The 23,316-nt window shown below is 51.5% G+C and overlaps 2 protein-coding genes across 4 annotated transcripts in view; one reads left to right on the top strand and one right to left on the bottom strand.

Moving 5' to 3' along the window:
• LOC309357422 (septin-4-like) overlaps positions 1-10,515 on the bottom strand; it is a 56,522-nt gene extending 46,007 nt beyond the window's left edge. The window contains exons 1-3 of one of the 3 annotated variants that reach the window (XR_014163126.1): positions 9,912-10,515; positions 4,679-7,680; positions 1,784-1,828 (exon numbers count right to left, since the gene is read on the bottom strand). Coding sequence is in view for 1 of the 3 variants with exons in the window: in XM_081889562.1 (XP_081745688.1) it covers positions 1,784-1,828; positions 4,699-7,340 (2,687 nt within the window). In the remaining 2 variants the exon portion in view is untranslated. Of the gene's footprint in view, positions 1-1,783; positions 1,829-4,678; positions 7,767-9,911 lie in introns of those variants that run through there. The other 2 variants (XR_014163127.1, XM_081889562.1) reach the window with 2 other exon arrangements.
• Positions 10,516-11,937: 1,422 nt separating this feature from the next.
• Positions 11,938-22,958, top strand: VPS37D (VPS37D subunit of ESCRT-I). Its single transcript, XM_081889647.1, has 4 exons — positions 11,938-12,136; positions 16,234-16,405; positions 19,207-19,289; positions 20,229-22,958. The coding sequence occupies exons 1-4, from the start codon at positions 12,008-12,010 to the stop codon at positions 20,724-20,726; spliced, it is 882 nt and encodes a 293-aa protein (XP_081745773.1). The 5' UTR covers positions 11,938-12,007; the 3' UTR covers positions 20,727-22,958.
• The last annotated feature ends 358 nt before the right edge of the window (positions 22,959-23,316 follow it).

The raw sequence follows: 23,316 nt of genomic DNA, 5'->3' as shown, positions 1-23,316 counted from the left end.
GCAGCGACCCGGAAGTAATGGAGCACATTACTTCCGGGTTTCGCCACTCACGCATGCGCAGATGCTCAAAATGACATCACGCGCATGTGCGGAAGAGGCAAAACACGAACCACGCACGTGCAGACGCGCCATTGCGTCTTACGTTCCATTCAGGATGCGAACGGGGCTCAGGAGCGGATCCTGTTCGCATCCCGAGGTACCACTGTAGAGGGGAGAGGGCTCAGGTCCTGCTTTCAGGTTTCCCATTTGGCCTCTGTGAGAACAGGATGCTGGACCAAATGGGCCACTGGTCTGATCCAGCAGGCTTTCATTGTGTCCTTATGTCCTCCAGCCCACCTGTGGTGTGAATCAGTGGAGGAATGACAGGGTTTTAATGGGCCATGCTTGTGCACTAACCTAGGGAGGGGCAATGTTAGTTTTTTCTCTGCTCGTTATCTTTATCTATGTTATTATTTATTGCATCCCTACGCAACCTTCTTCTCCAGGGAGTGAATGGTTCTCCCTTCTCCTCTCACTTAATCCCCACAACAACCCTGTGGGGCAGTGGCTGGCCCCCAAGTTCACCGCCCAGTGAGTTTTGTGGTCAAGTTAGCCTACCTCACAGGGTTGTTGTTGGCAGTAATTGAAGAAGAGGGAGACCCACGTGCATGCCGCCTTGAGCACCTCAGAGAAAAAGGTGGAAATAAATAAATGTGCGTGAACGTCAAAGAACATTTGCCACTAAAAATGAAAGGGACGGGAAAGAAACAATGACTTTGCACAGGCTAACAATAACAAAGAAAAAATATCTACAGCCAAGGCCTGCAAGGGGGGGGGTGCATCAGATATAATGAAGAACCTCAAAATGTTTGGCAACTCTTTGGTAAGTCCTCTGCTGTTAATGAAGAATTTAGGGTATCTTCTATAGAATACAGTGGTACCTCAGGTTAAGTACTTAATTCGTTCTGGAGGTCCATACTTAACTTGAAACTGTTCTTAACCTGAAGCAACACTTTAGCTAATGGGGCCTCCTGCTGCTGCCACACCACCGGAGCACAATTTCTCTTCTCATCTTGAAGCAAAGTTCTTAACCTGAAGCACTATTTCTGGGTTAGCAGAGTCAGTAACCTGAAGCATATGTAACCTGAAGCATATGTAACCCAAGGTACCACTGTATTGATTCAGCTGCTGTGTAATGGGACATGCTTCTCTTCTGATAGAAATTTATTTTTTATTGTGTTTATTTCCCGCCTTTTTCTCTCATTTTATCCCCACAACATCCCAGTGAGGTAGATTTGGCGGAGAGCCAGTGATGGGCCCAAGGTCACCTAGTGAGTTTCACCGACAGGTGAGGATTCGAACCCCGGTCTCGCCCAGGCCCTAGACTGACATTCTAAGCACCGTGCTGAACTGGTTCTCTATGATGCCAACGTCTCAATGTGCATTTTACTTGGAAGCCCTGCTGTGTCCAGTGGGGTTTACTCCTAAGTCAGGATCCCGGCACAACTTGAGACTCCCCAATTGCTAGTCAAGCAGCAGCGAATGGAATAACTAGAAAATGGACAACGTCTTGCTGGAAGGAGCAGCAAGTTTTTTGTTAATCTGTGACACCGAACACACACCCCGATTTGGCCCTGGTCCTACATCTTCAGGGCTTGCAGGAAAAGGATCCCAGGAAGGGACAATTTCAGGAAAGGCCACAGAGCCATTTCAGCACAGACACACAATGACAAATCAAAACGGGAACTCTGCTTTCTTTCCCTTCCCTCTCGCCCCCTGGGATTGCGCTCCAAAAAACACCCACCTTTCAGCCACCAGAGAACGTCCGTGTGCATCTCGTCCGAGACATCTAGAACAGAGGAAGAGGGAGAGAGGCATTAGGAGCTGCAGTGCAGCATCTGAGAGGCAGGAGGGAAGCCAGCCAGCCAGCCTGGGGATCCTGCTTGCAAGATTATTTTTATTGGACGGGCTCCTGAACTCAGGAGGAGAAGAAGGAGTCAAAGGCTGGCGTCCGCACCACCTCCCTGGCTGGGGAGGGGGAGGCACTCTGGCGAAGCCGAGCCCACAGTGGTGGCAGGGAAGGTGGCACAGACCCCACGCCTTTCCCACTGGCAACCTTGGGGGTCTTCGCAAGCTGTTCTGCCCCTCGAAAGCTAAGCATCAGGGCCTTGCTTTGGCTCGGATCTAGCCCTGCTACCAGCAAACACAGCCAGCGGCATGCATGAGGGTTTGGGCTCCCCAAGATATTGTCAGACTCCAACTCATCCCCAAACTTTGGGCATGCTGCCCCCTGGGGCTGGTGGGATGTAGGTAAACTGAACTTTTAGAGGGGCAGCATCTATTTTATGGAACTCCCTGCCTTCTGACATCAGGGGGCGCCAGTGCTCTCCTCTTTTTGGTGCCTGCTAAAAGCATTTTAGTTTAGGCAAGCCTACCCAGGCAGGTAGAATGCTGACGGACGTTTTGATCTGTTTTTGGTTTATTGCTGGTTTTGATTCTTTTAAAATGTTTTAAAGAGTTGGTCTCGCTGATAATTTTATTGCTTTACAGTGGTCCCTTGGTTTTGAAATGCCTTGGTACTCAAACAACTTGGAACCCAAACACTGCAAACCCGGAAGTAAGTGTTCCGGATTGCGAACTTTTTTTGGAAACCGAACATGCTTCGTTTTGAGTGTTACGCTTCTAATTTGAGTGCCACACTTCTGTTTTGAGGGTTACGCCAAGGTTTGTCTCAGCGTTTTTTGTTTTTGCGTTTTTGTGGCTCTTTTTTGTGACTGTGTGGAACCCAGTTCAGCCACTGATTGATTGGTTGTGTGACTGCAGTACGTTGTTTATTGTTTTCATTTTATGGATCAATGGTCTCATTAGAAATTCATGTTAAATTGCTGTTTTAGGGGTTGTTTTTAAAAATCTGGAATGGATTAACCCATTTTGCATTACTTTCTATGGGACAGTGTGCCTTGGTTTTGGAACGCTTTGGTTTTGGAACAGACTTCTGGAACGGATTAAGTTTGAGAACCAAGGTACCACTGTATTCTGTTTGTAAACTGCCTTGAGGGTTTAGTTTTGTTTTTACAAAATAAATAAGTAATAAAAGCAGCAGCAACAACAACAGTAATCTTCCCCTCTTGTCTCTTCCATGCCCCCTCCAAACAAGGATGCATTGGCCCACCTGCCATTGCCTCTAGCGCCCCCTAGTGTCGGACTCCGTGCCTTACACACACATACACAAACATTCCCAATGGGCAGCAGCTGCCACTGGTGGCAAAGCAACCTGCTTGGCATGCAGAAGGTTCCCAGTTCAATCCCTAAGGGCATTTCCAATTAATGTTACGCTGCACTGTGACCCTGTCTCTGCTGACCTGAGTGAGTGCCGTATGTAGGGGCCATGCTTGGGAGAGGTGGAGAAATCCCACCCTTTCCTCATTTTAAGGTGGAGCCACCTGATTCGCACTTCCCAAATCAATCTGTCTACCAAAACACAGTTCATCTTACAAAATTCACATTTCTCCGAAATTTGCAATGCTTTTCTCCACCCAAGCGACATGTGCAGAGGTGCATGTACTTGGTGCAGTAAAGCGTGCATTAAAAGGCATATGTCCGGCACAATGACATTAAGAAATGCATTTGATATGGGGAAGCTGTTTTGCCAAAATGAGTATATTATGCAATATTGCATGCAATAAGGTGTATATTGGGAAGAAATCACAGTAAAATGCTGGTGAATTTTCATGGGAAGTTTTTTTTTTAAATGCAAACTGTGAAAATGTGGAATGAGAGAGACTGAAGAGGACATTTCAGTATTTTTTTCTGCCTTGCCCTTAGCTGAACAGGAACTGGACTGAGAGCCAGCCCTACCATAAGGCAGGTTGAGACAACGACCTTGGGCAGCCATTTTTCCACACAGGGCTGAGCGAAGGCCTTCTGTTGACTGAATTTATACCCTGCCTTCTTCCCAAATGAGCCTGAGTGGGGAGAAGGTGGCGCCAAACTCACGGATGGAACTCAACTGGACAGGCAGTGGGATCCTTCTTCAGAGTGAGGCAGAGGCCTTGGGTGGCAGGTGCCATAGGAGTGGCAAAGAGCAACCCTGCAACCCTTCCTCCTGTGCCCCCTAAGCTAACCTTTACTCTGCACCCCCTAAGCTGCTCTCCTGCCTCAGGCGCAGTTGAGGATGTTGCCAAAATAAGAGCCATTTGTGAGTCCAGTCAGATTCTGTATGTCGAATGGGGGCGGGTATCATCTTGTCCTTTGCCTCAGGCGGCAAAATGTATTGGACCAGCCCTCACCGGGTCTGATGACTGCACTAGTGTGTCCAGCCCTGCCTAGCTCAGCACAGGCCACTCTGACTGGCAGCAGCACCACGTCTTCAGAGTTTCAGGCAAAGAAACCTACCTAACTGGGGACACCAGGAATGGAATGCAGGACCTTCCACATGCAAACAGGTAATCATAGATTTGCAGAACTGGCAGGGACACAAAGGGTAATCTAGTCCAACCCCTTACAATGCAGTAATCACAGCTAAAGCTGACTTCATGTTTTAATTTATTTTTAAAAAACTAATGGGGTGGAAGGGGGCTTTTTATTTCATCTTTGCAAATCCACCTTGCCTCTGATGAGCGCAGCTTCCTCTGCCCTCCTCAAGGGGGGGCCCGGCCTGGTGGCACAAGATGCAGCCCAACAGACTCCTGCAACATACCCACAAAGAAAGCACTAAACCTCAGGGGGTCCTTCCCTCGCCGCAGGTTGATGAGGTCATCGGCCTCACTGCTGGGGCCCACGCACTGTGGCCTCTGGTCCAGGAGGGCAGGCGGCTCTTCAAAACGCGCTGTCTGTCTTGGCAGGTCTTGGCTCGAGGTGGAAATGGCGTCCTGCGGCAAACCCAAGGTTTCCTCCAACTCCCCAGGAAAAGCCGCGACAACCTTTGCTGGGTCTGGAGCCGGCGGGCTGCTTAACATCTCCCTCAAGTCCGGAGCTAAGCTGGAGCGAGGCTTCTCCCTCAAATCTGGAGCTGGCAGGCTGCAGGGCTTCTCCCTCAAATCCAGAGCTAAGCTGGAATGCTTCTCTCCGAAGTCTGGAGCTGGTAGGCTGAGGTGCCTGTCCGGAATGGGAGGGCTTTGGCCTGGCTGGAGCAAAGGCCACCAAGTTGACTGAGGCCCAAACTTGCTTAAGGGCCTTGGAGGCAAGAGTCCCCAGTTCACGGTGGCCTCTGGATCCGACAAGGGCCTGGGTCTTGCTATGGTGGTGGTGGTGGGCTGAAGAGAACCTCTTGGAACCGGATGGGCCTCAAGGCCAGGCTCTGACTGGGTCCAAGCCGGCCCAAGGCTCCCGTGCTGTGGGGTCTCCCTGACGAGGGAGCCCCTGTGTGGAATATCAGTCCCTGGAGGGGCGGACCGACTGAGGGCTGCCTCCATTTCTTTATGAAAAGGGCACCTGTACTCAGATTCGCTCTCTGGATGAGAAGCAGGTCTGTAGATAGGCTGGAATTCTTGCGGCAGAGAGTCAGGCCGGGGGGGCACACGAATGGTGGATTTGGGGACTGTTTGGAGGGGGGTCCTCTTGGCTTCGACATCTTTCAGCAAGGAGACCCTTCTTGCCTCAGGCTCCTGAGGGACGGATCCCCTTGGAGCCGGTTCGAGCCGGGCTTGGAGGGAATTTTTTCTCTGTTCGGCGGTGGAAAAGGGTTGCTGGCCAGGTGGCTCATGCCCCGGGGAGAGAGCCCGCTTCCAAGCATCCTCCATCTCCTGGTGGATTGGGCAGCGATACTCAGATTCATACACAGGGTGGAGGGAAGGCCTGTAGATGGCCTGGATTGGTTCAGACCTTGCCTGGAGGGAGGTCCGCTTCACGTCTAGCTCCCTGGGAGGAGAGCTCCTTCGGTGGGTGGGTTCAGAGTGCGGTTCAAGGGTGCCCCGCCTCAGATCTGGCTCCCTGGGAGGAGAGCTCTTCCGGCGGGTGGGTTCAGGGGGTGGTTCCAGGGTGCCCCGCCTCAGATCTGGCTCCCTGGGAGGAGAGCTCTTCCGGCGGGTGGGTTCAGGGGGTGGTTCCAGGGTGCCCCGCCTCGTGTCTGGCTCCCTGGGAGGAGAGCTCTTCCGGCGGGTGGGTTCAGAGTGCGGTTCAAGAGAGCTCCTCCTTGCTTCCGCCTCTGTGGGGAGAGGAAGGGCCAACCACACCTCTGCTTGAGGAGAGTCGCTCTTTGGGAATACGGAGACCTTGTAGGCCGGCTCTGTCTGGGTCCACTCGTCCTTGGGGTTGGGGACGTGTTTGCGGATGAGTTTCCGAGGTGGCTGGCAGGTGTCCTGTGGTCCCAATTCCAGTGCCAGCTGAGGAAACGCCTTGGGCACCTGAAAGGATTCCCTCTTTGGGGGATTTACTCGTGCAGAATCCTCCTTGGGACTTGCCATAGGCCTCAGGTAGCTCTGGGTTGTCACCTGGGGCAAGTCACTCGGATTTGGGGAGATGGGGATGCATCTGTTGTCTACTTGGGTTCTCCCTATTCTGGATGCAGCCCGGGACCTCTGGTAGATTTCCTCCCGCTGCGAATTGAGGCTCTGTTGCATCGCCATCAGCATCTGGCTGTTCGTCATGGTGAGCTGCCCCGGCTGGATGGAACACTTGCCGCACCGGTAGTCCACCACCGGCTGAGGGGAGATGTTCCGGGTGGACGTCCTCCCTTGCTGCGGAGGACCCCCAAAGGAGAGCTCATTTTCTTCCTGACACCCTGACCTCAAGGCAGGTCCCTGGGAGAGCTCACTCGCTCGGCGGGATGAGGTCCCAGCTGGGAGTTCGCCCCCTTTTGGCGAGGAGGTGCTGCTCCAGAAAGCGTCGCTTCCTCTGTAGGGAGAATTGTTCCGCGGAAGGTCACCCGGTTGTTGGTAGAACGAATTCTCAGAGACCCCACTCCCTCTCCGCAGAGAAGGGCCCGGAACGAGGTTGTTTGGCCCTCTTGGAGCAGACGGCCTTCGGGGTTCCTCGGCCCCCCTCTGAGAAAGGGTGCCCTGGGAGACCTCGCTTCCCTTCCGTGAAGAGGCAGCTGGCGGAACGGACAGTCTCCGGGGAGCCTCACTGACGCTCCCCCTCTGGGGCAATGCATTCTGGGACAGTTCACTTCCTCGCCGAGGGGAGGAGCTCTGGCCTGCATCGCTCCCTCTGGGGGGCGAGGAGCTTCTCAGAAACTCACTGGCTCTCTGAGGGCTGCTCCCTCGATGGGACCGGGTGCTGGAGGCTCCTTCTCGCCGAGGGGACGTGTTCCTCTGGGTCTCTCTGCTTCGCCGGGGAGAGCCCTGGCGGGGCTCTTGGGCTACGTTGGCTGGAACAGGCAGAACCATCCTGGCGGGCGACCCCTTCTCATTGGAGCCCATGGCGCCGCTGGCTTCCCCTGGTCCTCCTCCGTTGGGGCACGAGCCCTGCCGGCAGTGCTAAGCACAGGTGATCTTGGGCCCTCCATAAAGCACCTGGGTGTTCTGGGAGCATCTTCAAGGGCCCCTCCATTTCCTCAGCTCGGCAGGGTCCTGGCAAGATCACAAAGCCGTGATGTCATCCTGCTGGACTGTGATGTCATCAGACACAACCCTGAGGACCTGCCTAGAAGCCATGGCCTCCTCTCGTATGCACGGCCCTTCAAAGTACTGCATCTCTCTGCAATGTTGGCCCTGCATCCCCAGGTCCAAAATGATGAAATTTCCCTGCAGGTCTGAACAACTTTAAAATAACTCTGTTCCCAGGGCTTTTTTTCAACCAGGACTCACCGGAAATGAGTTCCGGCTCCTCTCAGGTGGACACCATTGCCAGGAGTTCCCTCTTTTAATAGAAAAATAGCAGTGACCTTTCCAAAGCTTAGAGACAGTTGAACAGATGCTTTTGAAAGGTGGTGGACTTCTCCTTCCTTGGAGGTTTTTAAGCAGAGGCTGGATGGCCATCTGTCATGGATGCTTTACGTGTGATCCCTGCATTGTGTTGTTGTTGTTTAGTCGTTTAGTCGTGTCTGGCTCTTCATGACCCCCTGGACCAGAGCACGCCAGGCACTCCTGTCTTCCACTGCCTCCCGCAGTTTGGTCAAACTCATGCTGGTAGCTTCGAGAACACTGTCCAACCATCTCGTCCTCTGTCGTCCCCTTCACCTTGTGCCCTCCATCTTTCCCAACATCAGGGTCTTTTCCAGGGAGTCTTCTCTTCTAATTAGGTGGCCAAAGTACTGGAGCCTCAGCTTCACGATCTGTCCTTCCAGTGAGCACTCAGGGCTGATTTACTTCAGAATGGTTTGATCTTCTTGCAGTCCACGGGACTCTCAAGAGTCTCCTCCAGCACCATAATTCAAAAGCATCAATTCTTCGGCGATCAGCCTTCTTTATGGTCCAGCTCTCACTTCCATACATCACTACTGGGAAAACCATAGCTTTTGCCCTGCATTGTAGAGGCCCTATAATTCTAAGATGGCAGTAACTAAAGCACAATGTTTAAAAAGATGCCAGTTTTGAACAACACTGGTCAATGCACTAGAACAGGGGTGGTGAACCTTATGCCCGCTGGCTGAATGTGGCCCTCCAGGCCTTTATGTTTGGCCCTCAGAGTGCTCCCCAACCCAAACCCCTCAATGGACTTGCTTTTGCCTGGCTGGAATGCATCCTTGAATTCTGTTCTTACTCTCTTTTTGTCTGAATGGAGGACTGTCTGTGGGTGTGTAGACACTAGCCTACTATACAAAGGTAAATTTTGCCTTTGCTGCTCCACCCATTTTTCCTTTGGCCACACCCACCACTGGCAGGTGGCCCTCGGGAGGTTGCCCAGAGGGGAATGTGGCCCTCGGACTAAAAAAAATTGTTTCCCCATACTAAAGGAACAGAGCAAAGCTAACAGAGATTCAGCCCAAACTACTGGTAACATTTAAGGGGAGCACCTTAGAATCAACAAATTGTAGAGCTGGGATCCATAGGGTCATCTAGTCCAACCCCTGTAGTGCAGGAATCACAGTCTCCATTTGCCGGGTACCTGGAAAGTGTTCCAAAGAGATGGGGACACCACTAAAAAGGCCCCGCAACTGCATTTCCCTACACTTCCCGTGGCAAAACGATGGAAGCACTTAGGTGGGGAAAGCGCTCTCCTAAACCCCAGGCTTTGCAATCGGTGCTTTTTTCTCACAACAACCCTGCGAAGTGGGTAATGCAGTTATTCCCACTACAGTGGTACCTCGGGTTACATACGCTTCAGGTTTCAGATGTTTCAAGTTACAGACTCCGCTAACCCAGAAATAGTACCTCAGGTTAAGAACTTTGCTTCAGGATGAGAACAGAAATCGTGCTCTGGCGGCGCGGCGGCAGCAGGAGGCCCCATTAGCTAAAGTGGTGCTTCAGGTTAAGAACAGTTTCAGGTTAAGAACGGACCTCCGGAACGAATTAAGTACTTAACCTGAGGTACCACTGTATACATGTGTGAATTGAATCAGTGTGTTAATTGCTAATTGACCGACTGTATATTATTAGTAATTTTATTGTAATATTATTACTATTATGAACTTGTAACCTACTAAGTTCTACTCAGAGTAAACCCGTTCAAATTAAAAGACCTACTGTAAGTTCATCGTGTTGTTAATTCCAGTGAATCCGTTCTGAGTAGAACTTAATTGGAGACCACCCATTATTATTCTTAGTTTTTCACTTTTTCTATTATTATTATTTTTTAAAGGTTCACAAGAAAGAAAAAGCATCCAAGAACAAATGAAGATGCACGGTAGGAAACCATCCTTAAATAATAATTTTTAAAACCCCACTTTTTAAAAGTCCACAGCCAAATTAAAAGCCGAGACCAGCAAAGTTCAATACTTAGTAGAATACCATCGTTAATGTTTAAAGAAGATTTTCTGCAAACACCTGGAGACAATCTTATCATTTATTTATTTATTTATCATTTTACTATGTTAATCTGGCGCCACCCACTGGTTGGATCCCTGGCTTTCACCTAGCCAGCCACCACAGCTTCTGACATTGCTCTTAACCAGCAGGAGGCGCCCTTGCAAGAGCTGAGCACCCGCAGAGCATCAGGCGATGATGGGAATCTTCAGGGAAGATCAGCTCAAGTCCAAGACTTTTCAGTGGAGACTGTTTACCCTAGTTTTGGCGGGCCCATTCAGGCCCCAAGATCACCACAGGAAAGTGTACATTTGAATTTAAACTGCTATGAGGTTTTTTCCCCAAAAAACAACAAAACATTGGTTTTGTTTGTAAATTTTTAAATGTAACTTGCTTTTAATGTTGTTGTTTTTTTAAAGGTATTTTAAATGACTATTTTAGACTGCATTGAAAACCACTGAGAGGCCTTTTGTCCAGTAAGCAGAATATAAATTTTGTTAGATAGTCCTGCGCTGTTCTTATTAGCTGTGTTTTAATAGATTTGCTTTTTACACTGTATTAAATCTATTAGAGTTTAATTACTTTTAAACAATTACCTACATGCTTTTAGCTTTTTGTAACCCCCCCCCCATGTTGTTTAAATTTCTGTAAATCGCCTTGAGTCCCAGTCTGGGAAGAAGGCAGGATATAATGGAACATAATAAATAATCAAGATCAAATACAAAAAAAAAAGCGTTCCTCCTGTCTCTTTTACCAGCTATCTCACAATTCCTGCTCCAACTGAGTGTATGTCCCCCTCTGTGTAGAATCGTAGAATTGTAGAGGTGGAGGGAACCTAAAGGGTCATCCAGTCCAACCCTCTGCAATGCAGGAACTGGTGTGATTGTGGTGTGAATGTGTAAATGCACCAGTGGTGTGCCTAAGGAGTGTTAAGTAGCCACAACTACTGCTAGGATGTGGGCCCCAGAGGGCTGGGGCAGCAAGAAGATTAAGGTCCACACATTCAGACATTGCTCTTGAAGGGTGCGAGATCGAGGTATGAACACACAAGCGTGAGCTTCTTCTAACCCCAGGAAACCAACTCTGGTTGGGCCAAGGCTGAACAGAGAGTCTGTGGCAGAGATGGGGCTTTGATCTGAAGGCCCTGAGATTAGCCCAGTGCTTTATCGCTAAGCATCCAGTTGTTCTCTTTAGGGTGCCACCACTAAAAAGCCCTGCTCACAAGTGCCCTCCCACCTCTAATCTCACATCACCTAGAACCTAATAACACCAGCTAGGTCAAGCCAAAAGTCCAGCATCCTGTCGCTCAAATACTAAACGTCAAACAAATGCTCACTGTAATCCTCTTTACAACGACCCTGAGAGGCTGCTCCATATTGCAGCTCCAGGGAGGAATTGGGGTTATGGTTCTGGCCACCAAGCTACAACTCAGTTCCTAGTCTTGATTTTTGCAGGATTATTATTTTCTCCAAAGAGGTCACAAGAGGAGCCGTGTAGCCGGATGAAGCCAAAAGGCCAATCTATCGAGCCCAGAATCCTATTTCCACAGTGACCCACCAGCCCTCGGTGTTTTGGGGAGAGTTGAAAGAAAGCACACTTGACATGCTCAAAACTTCATTTTGTCAAAGCAGCAGGAGCCCCGCCCCCTTTCCCCTGCTTTCCCCATGGAAGGAGGACGGAAAGGCACCCTTAGCATGGTCAGGAGCTCCTCCTTGTTGAGATGTGATCAGATGCTCGGAGAAGATATACAGTTTTGTTAAATGACACTACTGATTTCACTTCAGACGCCAAGGCAGCAGGAGCCCCGCCCCCTTCTGCTTGCTCGCCCGCTCGGAGGCAGAGAGAAAGCACTCTTAACATGCTCAGAATCTCCTGCTTAAGAGACCAAGGCAGCAAAGGACCCGTCCCCTTTAGGCGACCCCCCCTTCCCGCTGTTTTGCGAGGAGGGGGGCTGCTTTAAAGCTTTCCCTCCCCCGCCCGCCCCTTCTTCCTCCTGCCGCGCCCACTGCCTTTTTTCCATACCGGGAAAGCGTCGTCGGCGTCGGCGTCCCCTTTAAGAGCGTCGGCGCGGCCGAGGGCGCCCCCTGGCGGCCCGCGGCGGCGCTGCAGGTGCAGGTGGAGGATCGCGCGCCTCCAGGTGCGGCCGCCGCTGCTGCTGCTCCGTCGGCTCGGCCGTCCCCACCATGGAGCGCGATCGGGGCCCGCGGGGCTCGGCGGTGGACCTGGGTTTCGGGGCGCTCAGCACCGCGCAGCTCCGCGCCCTCATGCGGGACGAGACGTGGCTGGAGCGCATCGTCAAGCTGAGCAGGAAGGTAAGCCCAGGATCGGGACCCCCGAGGAGGAGGATCGGGCCCCTGGGAGGGAGAGGTGGAACGGGGGGGGCGCATCCTGCCTCTTTTTTGCACGCATCGCTTGGATGGCATCCCCGTCCAAACATGTAACCGACCCCCACCCCACCCCGCCATCCATCTAATGCCCCCCCGGCCAATTAAAACACCCACAGCACACAAAGGGGGCACCGATGCCCCCGTCAGGCCTGCCACTGCCCTCCTCTGGGGCCGTGCCACACACCCCAAAACCCTATTGCAGAGAGGGTGCCCGTTGATGAGGGGGGCATGGCATGGGGGGCACAGTGCCAGTCCAGCCAGGCCTGTGCTTGGTGCCCAGAAACGGTGTCCAGCACCACCACTGACGGCCTTTCCACAGAGGATGTGGCTATGCCCCCCCAAACACCCCATGTCCCCCAAATGTGCAATCCTGTGGGGCAAACCAGTCGTTCCCTGACTGCCTCCCAATCTGGCCGATGTGCCTCTCCATCTCACCCCCCCAATCCAATCTTGTGGGGGGACCATAATGCCCCCCACTTACCTTCAAAGCTCCTACCAGGACACCCCAAACAAATTTGAGTACAGCTGCTGTTTCCTTGGCACCCCACTTCTTCAATTACCCACCCACCCCCTACCAAAATAGATGCTACTGAGCCCTTTTGCACGGTGATTTTAATATTCTGCTGCTTCCCCAGACACCTGTCACTTGGAGCCCCCCCCCCAAAAAAAATTAACCGCCCCCTTGCAGCAGTTTTTGCAAAGGCTCCTTCTTTGTTATCTCTATGCCACTGGCGATACCAGTTGAGGGTCGAGGTGTGTGTGTGTGTGAGGGAGGCTGCTAGGGCCTGGATGCTTTGTCTGGGTGGGTGGGGAGCCTTTATCCTGGGGTGCCCCCTCCTTCCTCTCCAAAACCAGCCCCAATGCTCACAATCGCAAACCCACGCACCCTCCCCGCACCCCCCTGTCTGTTTTGTTTTTCTGGACCCTTAGGAAGGGAGTTTGGGATCCATTCCAAGGCTCCCTGAATCAGCCAGAGGATTTATTTTTGTTTTATTTGGGGGGGGGGGTTGCTGTCTGTATTGTGTTCAGGGTGGGTGGGTGGGCTTGCCGAATAATTGCCAGAGCTTTTCATACATTTGGATCACGGATGGCGTAGGGTTTTGCCTTTCCGACAGAGAGCCATGGAAACAAAGGACATCCTCTTTTTGTTTTTGGCCAACCCCTACTAAATCTAACTAGCCTCCTCCCCGTTCCAGGAATCTCATCCCCCGCCTCCTAATTCTGGCTCCCCAAAACCTTTACAGGCCCACTCAATTTTGTGTCCACCCCCACCCCTATCCAGACACGTCACAGACTGCTGTTACTGTCCATTCTCCCAAGAATACGTCGGGTCTGTTTATCTCAGAAAGGCACCTTCGCCTCGCGACCCTGGGAAGCAGGAGATCCCCCCCCCACACACACACCCTGTTTCCTGGGTTTGTCCTGGGTTAATTGCTCTGGAATAACTGCTTCTCTGTGGGGTACCCCACGGGGGTTTCTGAGGACCCCGGGACCATCCCTGTGTGTTGTCCCACAACTCCGCCTCACTCAATGCCCCAGAGATGCCCCCAAATGGGGCACGGGTGTAGAAAGGATTCCACATCGTGTGGACATTTAGCCAGGATTAAAACTGGGGTGGGTGATGCAAGGCCCTGTCTGCCCACCCTGGTTGTTGGGGGTGGGGAGACCTAAACAAAGCCTTGTAGCAGGCATCCTACTTGCAATGCTATTTGAGAATTGCTTAAAGAATGTTGCTCTGTGCAGTGGGTCATCTTGGAAGAATTAGGCGCATCTTCAGCGGGGGGGGGGGGGGGAGAGTCCAGATGCCATCTTGCTCTGAGGCTCAGTCAGGGCAGCAGGTTAGGCAGAGGTGGGCACCGTCGCAGTTTCTCATTGGCCCTGCTGCAAACTCAAGAGCGCTGAGCGGATCTAGCTGTTGGATATGGGTTGGTGGAGCGGAGAAGCATCCCGCTCTGGCCCATCTGATGAACGTGAATGTTGGGAGGTTTGGGACAGATAAGAGGAAGTCCTTCCTGCATTGCATGGTTAAACTATGGAACTCACTTCCACAGGGGACCACCAACTCGGGTGGATTTTAAAGAGAATTAGACAAATTCATGGAGGATAATAAAGCTATCGAAGGCTACTCGTCATGGTGGGGCTATACTGTGCCTCCAGAGTTGGAAACTCTGTTGCTGGAAATGGCAAGAGGGGAGAGGGCTCTTGCTTGTGGGCTTCCGATCGGGGTGTCTGGTTGGTCACTGTGAGAATGGGATGCTGAGCCAAATGGGCCCCCTTTGGCCTGATCCAGGCATCTTCTTGTGTTTCTTAAGCAGATGTAGCTGGTTTCTTCCACACAGGGGCTCCGAAGCCACTGTTGCTTGCCTGAGCCATGAGAGCTTAAAGTTTCAGAAACGGGAGCCTTAAAGACCCCAAAATGTTCATAGCTTGGGCAAGGACAGGAGAGAGCTGGGAGCCTGCTCTGAGGAAAGATGTTGTCATTGTCTGTGACAATTGCAATAGTCAGCAGTTCAGAATCTAAACTTTAGTTGCCTTGTGGCACAGAGACATTCTCTCTGGTTATCCTTGTAAAGTCGCAGCTTGCTTCTTATCCCCATATTGCAGATGGGAAAACTGAGGCTGAGTGGTGATTGTTTACCCAAAAGCACCACCAAGTGAGTTCATGGGTGTTAGATATAAATCCTCTCTGTTCAGTGTTTTAGCCATACTGCATGGTTCTTCTTCCTGTTGTTTTATAATTAAGTTTATTGGTTTGCTCCTCCATCCATCCTCTCCCCCACCCCGCCCCCCGTGGGCTCTCTGTTAATGAAGCGGGGCCTTTGTACTGGTGGCTCTACTGCTCTACATAGAGCTTGGCTCTCCCTGACTGTGAAGGGACGCCCTTGTTTCCTCCAGCTTTGAATTGTTTTGGTTGCCAGCATATTACAAAAACCTACTTGACGTCTGCAGACTGTGTTTGTCTGCCATTAAAGATTGCATTCTGCTCTGGATAGTAGCTGTTTATGGCATAAAAGCTTCTAATAAGTTTAAAAACCAGTCCATCAATTTAATATCAATAACACAACACCATCAATGTACCTGGCACTTTGAGAAGAGGTCCCTGCCTCATGGACCAAACAGTTGCACCATTTGCAAGCAACAGAGGGTGCCTGAGCTGCAGAAAAGGTTCCTGGTGAGCAAACTGGTAGCTCAAGCAAGTTAGTCAAGCCACATATTGCAGAGGATTGCGAGGCCAATCCTTTGTTGTTTGTTATATTTATATCCTGCCTTTTTCCCAGACAGGGAGTCAAGGCAGCTTACACAAATTAAAACAAGACAGATAAAGCACAGAAGGCTAAAATCATATAAAAGATGATAGTTCAAAAGTAATTAAGCTCTAATAAAACAATATAAAAACAGATCTATTAAACTACAGATGTGGCACTCTTTAAAAGCCCTTTTCTTTAAAAACAGCTGGTTCCCCAAAAGCCTGTTGGAATGAAGCCGTTGTCACCTGCTGGCGGAAGGGCAACAAGGAGTGAGTGAGTTTGGTTTCTCTAGGGAGGCAGCCACTGACAAGACCAGGCACCCCCAAACTTGGCCCTCCAGCTGTTTTGGGACTACAACTCCCATCATCCCTAGCTAACAGGACCAGTGGTCAGGGATGATGGGAACTGTGGTCCCAAAACATCTGGGGGGCCAATTTTGTACCTGGACAAGACCCCCTCCCACATCCCCACCAAGCGTGCCTGTGAGGCTGGCAGGACTGAGAGAAGAGCCTCTGTATGGCTTCTCCCATCCTGAACACCAACTAGACTAGTAGCCGAAACAACCAAACTCAGCCTCACCCACTTACCCTAAAATATTACTCCTCCTACCGTGGAGACAGAGCGTAAGCCATCCTGTCAAATAGCCATTGATAGCTATATTCTCCTCTGTGAATTTATCCAGTCCTCTTTTAAAGCCATCCAAGTTGGTGGCCAGCCCTGCGTCCTCCTGTGGGAGGGAGTTCCACAGTTTAACGCTGTGTCTGTCTGTTGCAGTTCCAGAACTTGCAGCTGGAACGGGAGAGGCGCCTGGCCTCCAACTACGCCTTGGCCAAGCAGAACCTGGCACTGCAACCACGGCTGGAGAACGGCAAGGCCTCCCTGGCCATCAAGTACCAGGAGCTGAGGGAACTGCGGGAGACATGCCGGGACAAGCAGCAGCGTCTGGGTGAGCCCCCTCCCCCCATATCCAAGCCTGGCAGCCATCTTTCCTTGAGCCTCGCCTGACCCCTCATTCTGGTTGTCTGCCAGCTGTGGCTCTCTGCACGGAAGGGGAATTCTGCACATGCTTTTGTGACTTATTTGCTGTTTATTTCCTAACGCTTCTAAACCGCCTCTTTGTTGAAAACCTCAGAGCTGTTTGCAAAAAGAGTAAAACTGTAAGATTATTAGTAAAAACCACTACGACGTTAAAATAAAAATAAAACCACCAACAAACTAAAAACACACCAACACTGTAAACAACTGACCAGGCTCGGTTAAACACAAAATGTATTTAGCAGGGGAAAGAGTGATGTCAATAGGCAGGGAGTTCCAAAGGGTAGGAATTTGATTTGAGCTCCAGGCTGGGCTTTGTCGGACTGGTGTGTCCCATGAGCAGGGCTGCCAGACCTCCAGGGCTCACCTGAAGTCTGCAGGTTGGTCTGGCCCAGGTGGAACGGGAAGCTGGCTGCAAATTATTGCATAGATTCTCTAGGGTGGGAGTCTGCCCTCCTGCCCCTCTCCCAATTAACCTCCATCTCCAGGGCTCAGTGGTAGGAGGGAGCACAGAGGAAGAACCACCAGGGGCCGCCCCCTGTGATATCACCCTAAGTCTCAGCTTTGGGCCCTGAAATCTCAGCTTCCGGGATGTTCCTGACCCCGTGACCTTATCCCTGAGCCATGCTGGCATCCTAGAATAGCATGTCATAGCCTTTTCCTACTCCCCCACCAACCATTCCATGGTGATTCTCTAGGATAGAGGTTTCCTGTTGTTGTTAATTGCCAACCATTACTCTAAGGTCCCAAGGTAGAACGCAGTATTAAAAACAATTAAAAACAACATTCAACCATAAAATTAAGGCGGTTCCTAAAACCATAAACCTCAAGGCTCAAAAGGACCTTTTTGGTGGTGGCTCCCCACTTGTGCAAAGCTCTCCGCAGGAGACTTGCCTGGCACCGCCTCAACATACACAAAGCATTTCTTTTCTGCCTGACCTTTGGCTGTGAATTCTCTGTGGCCTCCTTCAGTGGGTGGGATGTTTTATCCTTGCGTTTTAAAAAGATGAACACGTTTTAGATTTTTCTCTGTGTTTTGTCCTGGGCTAGTTTAAACGTGTGTGGGGTTTTTTATTGCCTTAAGTCACTTTAAAACAAAAAACAAAGCAACCCTCAAAGTTTAATAAGTAATAATAAATATTGATAGCCATGCCAGCTGCGGAGAGCAGAAGGGACTTGGGATCCAAAATATCTGGTTGGGGAAGTCTGGTGTATGCAGTGTGGCTTAGCAGGAGAGCCCCATACTTTTACAAGACAGCTATTCTTTTGGCTTAAAGCGTGAAAGAGACAAAAATGGCATTAAGCTCCCCTGTATGTATGCACACATCTGGCAGTCTGGATTGGGCTGTGGACTACTAGCCCCCAGCACATCCTACAGGGATGCTTAGGAAGCCTGTGATTCCCATTAGCACAGCTGCATGAGACCCAATTGCTTGTGTGGAGTCACTTTTGGACCGGAATGATGGGGCATTGAGGTCACCCCTCCAGGAACCTTCCCCTTTTATTTGTTCATTTGAGAAACTGCATTTATTTACCACTATATATCATTTTTTTAATTAAAAACACACAATCAAAGCAGTGTTCAACAATAAAACCATAAAAAGGTTAAAAACAGACAGCAGTCAACCAGTGAGGAAGGATGCATTTACAATTGCCTGCAAAGTATTGGCAGAATAGAATAGTTTCCAGCAAGTGTTTAAATGCCGGCACAGATGGCGCCTGCTGAATCTCTAACAGCAGAGAGTTCCACAGGACACCAAAGGTTCGGTTTCTCGTTGTTGTCAAACAAGCATCACCAACCTGGGGAATGGCCAGCGATGTTCCTGCAGATAATCTCAGTGAACAAGTTGGGATTTAAGTGTTCAGGCAGTCCCTGGTCAAGAAGGGAATCTTCTGAAAGCAATTTGCAAGCCCCCATGTCACAACGGAAACTACGATGCAATTTAAGGAGGAGGGTGGGGAAACATCAAAACAAAGCAATTTATTCAGGACTAGCAACTTGCCCATCCCACTAGTTCTGTACACTAAACTTTTGCCAACCTGGTGTCCTCCAGAAGTTTGGGACAATGGCCAGATTCACCCCATACATTTAGTAGACTATGATACCACTTTGAACAGTCATGGCTTGCCCCAAAGAATTCTGGGAAGTGTTGTTTGTTTAGGGTGCTGAGAACAGTTAGGAGGCCCCTATTCCCCTCCCAGGGCTACAATTCCCAGCATGGTTTCACAATCCCTCTTCCCCAGGAAGGCTGCCAGGGGGTCAATCCCTGATGTCTCCAGGTAGCAGGCTGGGAGAGATGCCTTTCTGAAATCCTGGATGGCAGCTGCCCATCAGAGCAGACAGCCCAGAGGTAGATGGACCAGTGAGTCCAACACTATAAAGGCAGCTTGTATTCATCATTATCTTTTATTATTTGTATGCCAACCATCTGACTGGGTTGCCCCAGCCACTCTGGCGGCTCCCAACAAATTGAAACATCTCACACAGTAAAACATCAAACATTAAAAACCATGAGGACCAGGAACTTACCACGATGGTAGATCACCTGTTCTTTTGCTGACCCGGACTAATGTTCCGTTTCCTAGAGCAGGATGGAGAAGAAAGGTGAAGCCCCGATGGCACCTTGGGATTAAACCCTGCTTCGTGGGAGGGAAGAGTGAGGGCACTGGGGAAGGAGTGTCTGCGACTGAGGCTGCTTTTTTGCCTGGCAGGGGCCTGTATGGCCAAGTGGACCCCCGAGAACGCTGTGAGCAGGCTGCAAGCTGAGCTGGACGGCGTGGAGGCCAAGGTGGAGGTGAGTTGCCATGATGGGGGGCTAGTAGTGAGGGGAAACACCCACACTGAAGTGCATATGGCCGCTGGCCCCACAAAACTGTTGTAGGGTTGTCAGGGAGTCCATCAGCTGGGGGCACCAGAGCCCAGTAAGCCAATTTTTCTGCTCAGCCTCATCCTCCCTGCTGAGTTCTGCGAGAGGAGGAGGAAACTCCTTGGGTCTTTTTGCCACGGTGGGCAATTCCCTTTAACCCTGACGGCTGAGATCGCAGAACCATAGAACAGTGCAAGGATCACAGCACAGACGGGTGTGTGTGAAGGTTTGCAAAAACAACCTCCCCTGCAGAAGTTTATCATTTATTTTTTAATTAAATTTGTATGCCACCCTTCACCTGTTGATCTCAGGGTGGTTTGCAACCTAAAATTGCAATACAGTCGTACCTTGGATCCCGAACACTTTGCAAGTTGAACGTTTTGGCTCCTGAACACCACAAACCCAGAAGTGAGTGTTCCGGTTTGCAAACATTCTTTGGAACTCGAATGTCCGACGGGGCTTCCGCAGCTTCCGATTGGCTGCAGGAGCCGCACTTTGGTTGCTGAACGTTTTGGAAGTCGAACGGACTTGCAGAACGGATTCTGTTCGACTTCCGAGGTACCACTGTATAAGATTTGCATTCGTTGTCCCACCCACTTTTGCTCCTGGCTCCGCCCACCACTTGCACGCGAAGGTTTCCAAGAAAGGAATGTGGCTCTGGGCTGAACAGGGTTCCCTATCCCTGACCTCTCTGTATAAATTGGGCCCTGCAGGTTTCACTTTTCCCTCTTCACTTTAATTTCATAAAGGGGTCCGAGGGTCATCTAGTCCAACCCGCTTCAAGGAGCGTCGAGAGGGGCAGAAGGCCTTCCAGAGGCTTGCTTGAATTCTCCCATTCCTTCTTCCCCCTGCTCTGTTTATTTCCAGGAGCAGATGGAGCAGTTTCTCTGCTGGGACCTCCCCGTGGAGACCTTTGTGGAGTCTTTCCAGCACGCCCGAATGCTCTCCCACCTGCGCCGCACCCAGCTGGAGAAGCTGCAGAGTGCCCTCAAACTGGAGAAACTGGAGAAGGCCAAGGACAAGCCCAGCCCTGGCAGTGAGGAGCCGCCCGCCGTCTCCCCCGCCCTCCCATTGCCAGCGCCGCCTCCGCCACCGCCTTCGGCCCAAGCCCCTCCTCCAGCGCCAAACGGGCCGCCCCCCAAGGTCTTCCAGCTGCGCTTGGCGCCAGCGTTCCTCATCCCCTCGGAGGCCGTGCTCCCCATCCCGGTGGGGACCGGCCCCCAAAAGTGCTGCCTGCCGGCCCTGGCCACCTCGCACCCTGCCGCTCCCTTCGTGAGCTCGCCCTTGAGCCTGATTGGACACATCCACCTGGCGCAGGCCCACCTGCCTTCCCAGCAGAAGAAGAAGGAGCCGCCACACCGGTAGCCGACCGCAGGTGACGGACCATTTTTACCGGAGCCTCCGTCGCGAGACGAGACGGGCCAGGGTCCGGGGCGCGGCGCTGCCAGCACCCCCCGACCTGCCGACCACTCTGCCCGCCCAGACTTGCCCGGAGCTGGGGCGTTGGGGTGGGGCAGGACTATGGCAGCTACAGGGGGGTGTCCTATATGATTTAGACGCTCGGCGCTGTCTCTGTCTCCCATCTCTTGGGGCTGCCTGGTCGGCTGGGGCTATCAAACGTTATTGTAAGTATAGGTGCCGGAGGGCCGGGGAGGGGGGCTGCCCTCCCCCATCATTTAGAAATAAGGGAAAGTCTATATTTAGCTCCACCCCTCTCCTTTTTTGTGAGGGGGACCCTATGACCATTCTGCACCCATTCGACGCCAGAAAGAGCATAGGAGCCAACTCTCAGGGGCCGAGGTCCCTTCGTCGTCGTCCCCATAAAATATTTGAGGGGGCCCCCCAAAGTTGATAGGCATTGCCATTTAAATGGTGTGCGTGTGCCGCGTCTTGTGATCGATTATGCGGGGCGGGGTTTACCTGAGCCCCCCAATATTTTATTCCATTTGGCACCCCTGAGAGAGAGAGAGGCTTGCAGGCTGCTCCCTATCCTGCTTTGAGGCGGCTGACTCTGGGTGGGAACGCCTGTCCTCCAGACCCAGCCCACAAACTGAACTTCCCCTATATAGCACAAGTGTCTCCATTTTGGAAGCCAGAGGGAAAGACCAAGAAAAGGGGTAGAGTAGAGCACATTTGGGATGGGGGTGTGGGGTGAAGGGAGTTGGGCACAGGCAGATATTCTGTTGGCGGGGTGTGTTGTTGTTTTTTTGAGCCAGAAGCTGAATTCTCCTTCTCCCCCTCGCCTCCTCACAATAATTTGTATGTTGGGAGTGAGGTGGGGGGGCGGCTTCTGAGGTAGAACTGGGAGGGCTAATTTGGGGGGTTGGGGGGCAAGGGCTGAGGTTGCGAAGCACAGGGTAGGACATGAAGCCCAAAGTTAGGCCACGGCTAGAGGATGGGTTTGTGGAACCAGCACACACGGATTCAACAGGGTATGGGGTGTGGGGCTCAGCCAGGGTCTGGGGTGGGGGGGGGCGGGGCGGGGTGGAATTTGTCTTTCCGGAAGACGTAGGGCTGAGCGACACACACACACACACAAAACTGGGGCGGGGTGGGCCAGGTGAGGATGTATTTTTGAGCCGTTTTAACTTGAATGTGCTTGCAAAAATTTGAATTGTCAGGATGGGGGGGAGGCTGCAGCGAGAAGGAGGATTGAACCAGAAAACTTATTTGTGTTTTTTTAAAAAAATAATAATCCAGAGAGTCTCAAGTGCTCCCTCATGGAAGAGGTGGTTTCTGTGTCTCTGCATGAGTCACTGGCCCGGTTTTCTTCTCTTATTCAGCCTCCTGAGGAGCTAGTAGAAGTGAGTTATTCAGTCATTGCTGAGGGAATCAGAAAGCAGTATTCTGACCTGCCAGCAGATGAGGCTGCCTGCCGCTTCTCTGCATGGGCAGTTTGTATGAAGTGTCTCGAAAAATGTTTTTTAAAAGAGCGAAACAAATCTTGAAATTTGCGTTCAGCTGTCAAAAGGTCCCCACTTTTTGTTGAGGGGCGGTGAGATTTCAGCTCTTGCAGATGGGGCATGCCCTGCCACCTGGAGACAGACAGGATGGGTAAGGATGTGTGCAGCTGTCGCACCTCTGACTGTGCCATCCCTGGTGTAGAAAGAGCATTTGGGGTGTCCCTGGGTGAGCTGGTGAGAAAGGTACAGCTGTGGGAGATGACTGTGGGGAGCGTGCTCAGGCAGGGGACGGCTTCTCCCCTCTTCCATGGGGCATGACGTCCCTGTGACTGATCCCACTTTGGGAGAGGAGGACGGCAGCGCCCTCCGCCTCTGGCTGGTTGCTGGGGTGATTGTGTAGCAGGAGGGATTGTGTACCAGGGCAGCTCCTCCAATCCGGCGCTGAGAAACCAGCCCCTGATGTAGAGAGCCAGGCGGTCTGGGACAGTGAGAGGAAGAAAGCAGCTGGAGGCCTGGATGAACCTTCTTTCTTTGCTTGAACCCAGGCAGGAGCATGGCACAGCAGCTATGATGAAGGGAATGCACTCTGCACACGCTCAGAGGCACTGTCAGCATTCCACAGGTCCCAGAGCTGAAAGCACATCCAGTTGCTTTGCCTTGCTAGATTACTCCGGTTCAAATGAACCCCTGGCCAGCCTAGACTTCCTTCTACACTGTATGATCCCTGACCTCCCGTCTCACTGCTGCAGCTGCCAGATTCTCCAATCACAGAGTCATTACAACCACCTATTTTCCCTCTGCGAGGAACAGCTGCAAAATCAAGTTCCTGGAGGAGAAAATGTAGAGGATTGGGCACTGAGGGGTTGTGATTCAGGACCATCTGAAACCACCCCTCACTCTAGAGGGCATATTCCAGGGAGCTGAAATGAAACGCCGATTTAATTTTCATAAAATTTATCCTCCGCTTGATTGTAAGGAAAACCTTGAAGCGGTTTACAGTATTTGATGAGGTCTGAATCCCAAATGTCAAGCTTGGTGGAATTTGGCAGAAG

The sequence above is a fragment of the Podarcis melisellensis genome (assembly GCF_964234715.1).
Source record: "Podarcis melisellensis genome assembly, chromosome: 15".
Lineage (NCBI taxonomy): Eukaryota > Metazoa > Chordata > Lepidosauria > Squamata > Lacertidae > Podarcis > Podarcis melisellensis.
Note: the sequence above shows the minus strand (reverse complement) of the source record. Positions and strands in the feature narration are given on the sequence as shown.

What these genes read in the sequence shown, in the direction of transcription:
- VPS37D (XM_081889647.1), top strand. Translation starts at nt 12,008, where the DNA reads ATGGAGCGCGATCGGGGCCCGCGGGGCTCGGCGGTGGACCTGGGTTTC. An exon ending in TCGTCAAGCTGAGCAGGAAG is followed by an intron (nt 12,137 to 16,233) that starts GTAAGCCCAGGA and finishes TGTCTGTTGCAG; the next exon opens with TTCCAGAACTTGCAGCTGGA. An exon ending in GCGTGGAGGCCAAGGTGGAG is followed by an intron (nt 19,290 to 20,228) that starts GTGAGTTGCCAT and finishes GTTTATTTCCAG; the next exon opens with GAGCAGATGGAGCAGTTTCT.